The sequence below is a fragment of the Trachurus trachurus genome, assembly GCF_905171665.1.
Source record: "Trachurus trachurus genome assembly, chromosome: 14".
Lineage (NCBI taxonomy): Eukaryota > Metazoa > Chordata > Actinopteri > Carangiformes > Carangidae > Trachurus > Trachurus trachurus.
The window spans coordinates 30380673-30388633 of NC_139903.1; the positions used below are offsets into that span (position 1 = coordinate 30380673).

The following is a 7961-nucleotide window of genomic DNA, read 5'->3' on the forward strand; positions in this document are numbered from 1 at the left end:
CACTGGTGCACATCATCCTTTTGTCCCGGCCAATAAAACTTCCGCTGTAACAGGGACTATGTTTTGGCTCCTGCCAAATGGCCTGCTGCGTTGTGATATTCTTCCCACACTAATCGTCTCCATCCAGCTGGAACTACAATTTGTTCTATCTGTTGATTGGAACCTTGTTCTTCACTCACTTTTACTAGGAGATTCCCTGTCATGTGGAGTTGGTGCCAACACTTGGAATAAGCTTTCAACAATTTAGATTTTTGCCTTTGAGTGGAATCTGGCTGTTGGATAATTGTTTTTACCGTCTTTAGGGTTGGATCCTCGTCCTGGTGTTCCGCCCATCCCTCTGGTCCTTTTTGTACGCCGTCCTCGGTCGTAGCCATGACGTGGGATGATGTTTCCTCCGAGGGTCTCCTGGACAGCGTGTCAGCGATGCTGTTCTCCTTTCCTGGGCGATATTTCAGAGTAAAATCAAAATTTGCCAGCTCTGTTCTACTGCTCCCAGGCCTGCTGTGTCTAAATGCACTAAAGGATTGTTGTCAGTGTATACATCTACATGGGTGCCATAAAGGTAGTCTTTAAACTTTTCTGTGACTGCCCACTAAAGACCAAGCAGCTCTAATTTGAACGAGCTGTAATTCTTGTCATTGCGTTCATCAGGGCTTAAGGTTCGACTGGCATAAGCTATTACCCTTTCCTTACCCTCTTTTACTTGGCAGAGCACAGCACCCAGCCCCTCAAAGCTTGCGTCAGTATACAGTTTAAAGGACAACTTGAAATCTGCATATGCAAGGATCGGGGCAGTCACTAACATCTCTTTAAGTGACTCAAAGGCTCTTTGGCAATCTGGGCTCCATTCCTCAGTATATTTTTGAACTGTCATTTTCTGTTGTACCTTGTAGTTTGGCCTTGGTGTCTCGCACTCTCTCTGTGTTTCCACAGATCCATTGGAGCTCCATCTCTCTGCACCAGCCACACTCTTTCTAGGTGGATTAGATGTGTGTCAAATGAATCAGAATACACAATGATGTCATCAAGGTAAATAAGGAGAGATTCATTTACCTGTGATCCAAGGCAACACTTGTGAATGCAGTCTTCTCCCGATCTGCAGGATCAACTTCAACTTGCCAATATCCACTAGCAAGGTCCAGCGTTGAGTACCACTCTGCTTTAGACAGGGTGGTCAGGGACTCCTCAATACGAGGTAGCGGGTAGGCGTCTTTGTGAGTGAGGGCGTTCAGGCGTCTGTAATCAACACAGAACCTCCATGCACCAGATTTCTTTTTTACTAGGACGACTGGGGCTGCCCAGGGGCTACTGCTCTCTCGAACAATTCTTTTATCTATCATGTCCTGCAGCATGGATCGTAATTCCTGATAGAGCTTTGGTGGTATGGGCCGATACCTTTCTCGTGAGGGAGGGGCATCACCGGTGGGTATCTGGTGGAGTACTGCACTGGTCCGCCCAAAGTCTTCTTCATCCTGGGCGAACACACACTTCCACTTAGCCATGAGCCTGTCCACTCTCTCCTGCTGCGTTTGGTTGAGGTTAGTGCATTGTGGAACCCCGCCCGAGGTGCCACCCTCTGCAATTTCCTGGACTGCACGTACTGCTACCTCCAGCTCTCCACTTGGCAATTCCTGAAATTCAAGGCGGTCAGTATGGATTTGATCAAGGGTTAGATCAAGATATTTGACACACTTTAGCCAGTGGTTGGCGCTGAGGAATCACAATGGGTTAGGGGTGTGGATTACACACCCGTATTGGAATTCTGTGATTCTTAATATCAACCACTGCGTGTGCTACTTGCCAGCCAGTCTCTGTGTCCATGCCCTCTACCAAAGCAGTGTAGTGTGTCTTACCAGAGTCCTCTGGAATGTGTGCCCACAACACCATCTTGCTATCTGCTGGAACCACAACCGGTTGTTGTTTGATCAAGCGGGCAGTAACAGGCCTCTCTTCGGTTGGTCCCACTATCACTATTCTCTGGCAGCAGGCCAAAGCTCGTTCCCACTCTTGGCGGGAGCCCTGGGAGATAGCAGACTTAAAAGCTTCTAGTCCTGGATGAGCCCCCAGATGTACTGTGTGAGACAATCAGTACCCCCTTATCTGGAATTTTGATTCCCCCAATCTGGAAGTCTGAAGCCTGACGCCCTCTCCCGCCAGTTTGTGTCCCACCATGGTTCCCCTGCCCCGAGGACTATTCTGTCTCCCGAACGTGTGGTGGGCATGCTCGTCTGGGAGGTTGAAAGGACAGTGAGAGATGCCCAGCGACAGTACCCTGACCCGGGTACTGGGCCAAATAATCGTTGTTTGTTCCTGACTCTGTCCATCCACAGGTTTTGAAGTGGGGCCACTCCTCCCAGCTCACCTGTCACCCTAGGATGAACCAGGCCATCTCCCTCCGCCGCCACCACTTCTGGTGGCCGACATTGGACAGGGACATTCGAGAGTTTGTTGCGGCTTGCGCAAGGCCCTACATCAGGCCCCAGCGGGACTTCTGCAACCGCTACACATCCCAGGTAGACCCTGGTCACACATTCTTATAGACTTTGTTATGGGCCTTCCGGTCTCCAAGGGGAATACACCCACTGCTCTAGAGACTGCTAACATCCTTGTTAACCATGTGTTCCGAGTTCATGGTATTCCCTCTGATTTGGTGTCTGACAGGGGTCCCCAGTTCACCTCCCAGGTTTGGAAAGCTTTCGCTAAGGCCCTGGGGGCCTCAGTAAGCTTGACCTCTGGGTATCACCCTCAATCCAATGGGCAAGCAGAGAGGGCTAATCAGTTCCTGGAGTCGACCCTCCACTGTGTCGCTGCCGCCAACCCATCGTCATGGAGCCCTCACCTCCCTTGGGTAGAGTACGCCCACAACTCCCTTAACTGTTCGGCTACTGGCCTGTCCCCATTCGAGGCTTCACTTGGCTATCAACCCCCCCTTTTCCGGTCCAGGAATGGAAAAATAGCGGTCCTATAAGTGCATGAGTTCGTCCAGAAGGCCTGGGAGGTGTGGAGGAGTGCTGGAATGGCCCTTGAGCGCACCAGGTCACTAACCCAGCCCCCACCTACCAACCGGGCCAGTCCGTTTGGCTGTCCACCTGCAACGTTCCGTTGTCACCCCGTTACATCAGTCCCTTCATCATTGAGAACGTCGTAAATCCATCCACCGTCCGTTTGACGGAGCCTCCCATTGAGAGGGGGGGGGGGGGGGGGGGGGGTGTTAGGGGTTCTCCCCTGCCCTTCTGTGTCTTGTCTGTGTCTCCATGTGTGTTTGTTTGCATAGAGGCTGGGCGGGGCTGTCACCTGGTCTTCTCCCATCAGACTCTCCACTCAACTGAACTGCAGCCCATCACCCAGTCCCTCCACACAGCTGCAGCTCATTGCCATCATCTACAGTTGAAAGGCCTGTCCCTTCCCCAAGCTCGCTGCCAGTTCGTTGTGAAACCTTCAGTGGTAACAGCTCGGCTCCGCTTTCTTGGTTTACGCTCTTGTAGCATATGCAAATTATTTTTCCTGTGTTTTCTCACCGGTGTTTTTCCTGCCTGCTGTGTGTCCGGACTTGCCGCCTGTTCCTGTTCCACCTTGCTCAGCCCCATCTCCGCTAGTTTCCGGCCCCCATGGACCTGTTCTGTCTCGTGCCCTGCGAGTAACTGTCATCCTCCTTCCTGCCATAAAAAGTCGAAACCTGATTTCCAACTCCCCTGTCTGCATTCTGGGTCCAGTCTGCGTGAACTCATTCTAACAAGATTGCTGCATAAATCAAACCCTGTACACTATTCCAGATAAGGTGAAGATGCTACGCTTGTGTCAAAATCAGACGTCCCTGTCCCATGATATGAGATTACAGGAGATCAGTGTAGGAGATGGCTGGGACATGCATGCCATTTCTTCCCTTGTTGCATCGCAATGGAGAATATACACTGTGATTTGGACAAGAATCTGTGGCCAGGCGGACAGCAACGTGTGGATGGCCAGGAGGATGGTGGCCAGATTTATTTACAGCATTGTAGGCTACATATATTTTCCTTGATTTTTGTTTATGGTTTACAGTATATTATGCTGTATATATTTTCTTTTTACTCTGATGTATGGAAGTTACTTTATGTATGTGAATAAAAGTTGTTACAATTTCCTTGGCAGTATGAGTGCAATGTGTCATGTCAAACCTTGGAGGCTACTCTTACCGTAAAATCCTTTTTTTTTTCTTCCAGTTTTATCCACAATTGTATTCTGTTAGCTAGTTAACTAGTACAGAAATCATCTTCAATGAAGGACTGGGCTAAGACTGAGAGGTGGACATGATTTCAATGGTCCTCAGCCATAGTGACAAAACATCTATACATTTTGACTTGCAGTGCTCACACAATGCCAAAGGGACGATGCATTTTGGGGGCTCTGACTATTTATATGAGAAAATAATTTAGTTTTGACACGAGTGAACTGTTTCAGCTTTTGCAAGTGAGCTATGGTATTGTGCTGAACTGTAAGACTGTTTGGCCAAATGATCTTATAGTTTTGAGAGTGTAATTTCTGTTTCAAGAAATGAGCCAAACCAATTTAGAAAAGCTGTAATGTGGTCGGAAAAATGGGATGTGGGGGAATTTTTGGAATGTGATGTCTGAATAATGGGATGTAGGAATAATGAGATGTCTGAATTACAAGCGGATCCCGATGAAAATACATCAATGAAGCTTTTAACGCTTCACTGTAATGTAAGCAGTCATGTTCATACACATGTGTGAGAAACATAAAGAACTTTAATAAATCAAAAATCAATATACAAAGAAGATTAAACCGGATTGAGCACTTAATTTACAGCTCTTTTTTGTACGGTGGCCCTGAAAGGTCAAAGCACAAACACAATTAAACAATATCATCACCATCATCAGAAAACAGTGAAGCCTGTACATACATGTTTACTGAGGCCCCTCCCAATGGGAAAGCATCTAAGCATCTCACCTAACATCAAGTTGATTTTCTGTACAATTAAATGTACAATATAATAAAAATATTCTCACATGGGCATTAATATCCCCTCCCTTGTCTATTGTATGCAGATGTGTTTTGTGTTTTGTTTAGTTGCAGTGCTTTGACCTTCAGGGCCACTTCAGTGAAAAACAGACAGTTATGTTACCAGAGAGAGATGAACAGTTATGATGAAGTGAACAGAGGTTACTGCTGAACCTGAAACACAATGGCTGCAATTATTATATGTAATAACGATATTGTTGAAGCAGCTGATATGTTTTTTTCAGTTTACGTCAACTTTGTTCTTGTGGAGAACAGCTGTGAGTCTCTGTCTGACCTCTTTGATCTGCAGCCCATAGATCACAGAGTTCAGAGCCGGTAAGACCACGTGACCCAGCACAGACGCCACTTTCCTGTGGTCTGACAGCTGAGGGAAACGGTGCAGAATGACGATGATGAAGGCCGACACCAGTAATATAGTGTACACAGTCAGGTGTGTGGCACAGGTCTGCAGCGCTTTGCTGTTCAGCGCCTTGTTTTTACTGCCCAGACACACAACAGCGATCTTCAGGTAGGTGAGTGTGACGCTGCCGATGGAGGAGCCCAGCAGCACCACGGTGTAGCCGAGTCCGTAGATCTGGTTGATGAGGAGGCTCTCACAGGAGAGCTTGAAGATGGAAGCATTATCACAGAAAAGGTTGGATATAAATGATCTGCAGCGAGACAGGCGAATGCTGAGGCCCAACAGGATCGACACCAGCACCGTGGTAGTTCCCCAGGCAGCGAGCGACAGGTTCAGCACCATCCTGTTGGTCATGATGGTGGCGTAACGGAGCGGGCTGCAGATGGCCACATAGCGGTCAAAGGCCATGATCATAAGCACAGTGTGGGAGGTGCTGGCGTGGAGGTGAACACAGAAGGCCTGAATCACACAGCTGATGTAGTGGATGTACCGCTCTGAGTGGACAAATAACAGATCCCTGAGGACATGAGGGATAATTATTGTGGCTCCAAATGCATCGTTAATACTCATGTTGCAGAGGAGCAGGTACATGGGCTGGTGGAGGGTCCTGCTGCTGAAGATCAGGACCACCAGGCCCAGGTTGGACACCATGATGAAGATGTACATGAAAAAGAGGAGGATGAAGGCAGGGCTGGACAACTGAGAGGTTACCTTTAACCCCTCCAGCATTAAGATATCTGTAATGAAAGTCTGATTCTCCATCATGAACCTGTGACAGCTCAGAGAAAAGCAGCTAAACACAGAGAAAAGAGAGTTCATGTGAACCCACACACTCAGTTATATCTCAACTAATAAGTCATTAGTCATCATAGCAACATTTACAGTCACTGTTTACCCCTCTGCTTTGGCACACATATGAAGACACACACTTTCTGCAGACACATTGCTGCTCATCTCCAGTGTATCACAACATACACACGACAAATCTAACCACATTCAGCTGAATATGTAGCTCATTATCTCAGTCATGGTTAAGTGTGCATGCATGTTGGGGTAGGTGTCAAAGTCCAGATCCACATTTATTCTGCTGTCATCTCTCTGTTGAGAAACACACACACACTCACACACCACCCTGGACCAAACTGAGACAGCTCACACTTTTATATTGTGCCTCGGTGGCCGTGAGCAGCAGTGTCATACACTCACAGGTCAGCTGTTGCTTGGTGACATCCTCATCACCACCACTATCATCATCATCATAATGGGTGTTTGCTGCAGATCAATGCATGAAAGAGACACATAGCAACTGAAAGGTTTTATAAATAAATATTAATATGTAAGTCACCTCATACTTTAAGGAGTTTGCATGTGCAACTCTATTATATTTGTAGGGTTCTCTAAGAATGTGTAAAAATATTCATTTTTATTTTTCTGTGTTTCTGTAATCTTAGAGATGGTAAAAACATGCAGTCTCTCCCTTTATACTGCTTCGAGAACATGTAGTAGAGTAGGACTTCATTTCCCAGAATCCTCTGTTTTTTCCTGTTTTTGCCATAGTCCTGTTTTGTTTTTGTTTTTTTAAATATATATATATATATATTTTTTGAAACTTTCTTTTTAATTTTCGTTTTGCGACAACAAGACAAGCTCATCAAAGAAGTAACACAAACTCACAGCCTTCCATTGTCACAAAACACATAATACAACACAAGATAGTACAACATAGCATAATAAAAAATAAAAAAACCAAACATATGTAAAGAACAAAAACAACACAAAACAAAACAAAGAAAAGAAAAGGAGAAAAAAAAGAAATGTGTGTGTGTGTGTGTGTGTGTGTGTGTGTGTGTGTGTGTGTGTGTGTGTGTGTGTGTGTGTGTGTGTGTGTGTGTGTGTGTGTGTGTGTGTGTGTGTGTGTGTGTGTGTGTGTGTGTGTGTGAGGGGGGGGTTGTTATTTTAATTTACACCAATACTTATTATTGATGGCCACTTGCAACCAAAAAACATACCCAGGGGGGTCCACTCTTTAACAAATTCATCTAAGGTACCTTGCAACACATGGGATAGCCTTTCATAAGGAACAATTAGTTTAGTTTAGTTTAGTTTTTATTTGCACATTAGATAACCTGCATAAACAATGAAAATAGTAAAATTAAACATTGTGCAGGAGAGGTAGAAGCCCAAAAAGGCTTATAAAAATACCTCCCCTATGTAAAAAATGACAACAACAGCAACAGTGGTGGTCTTCAGAGTAAAAAGATAATACAGAAATTCATAACATAAAAAATAGAAAAGAAAGAAAGACAAAGTAACATAGAAAAATAAAAGATACTGAATTAATGAAAAAAACAAAACAATTTACGTAATGAGAATTAAAAAAAAAAATTAATCAAATTAAAGGTGCAAATTGACAGATCCAGAAATGTTACAAATCTTAATTAAAAGATGATTTTTTTTCAGTTGTTTCTTTGAACAAAGCCAGTGTGGATATTGATGTAGGTAGATTATTCCATAAGGATGGTCCTCTGTATTTTAAAGT

The 7961-nt window shown here is 45.3% G+C and overlaps 1 protein-coding gene across 1 annotated transcript; it reads right to left on the reverse strand.

Annotated features, from left to right (window-relative positions):
• Positions 1-5242: 5242 nt before the first annotated feature.
• LOC310997254 (olfactory receptor 52N2-like) lies at positions 5243-6184 on the reverse strand (the record flags this gene model as incomplete). The annotated part of the gene is made up of 1 exon (XM_083986930.1): positions 5243-6184. One exon carries the CDS (start codon positions 6182-6184, stop codon positions 5243-5245), a length of 942 nt encoding a protein of 313 aa, XP_083843056.1.
• Positions 6185-7961: the final 1777 nt, after the last annotated feature.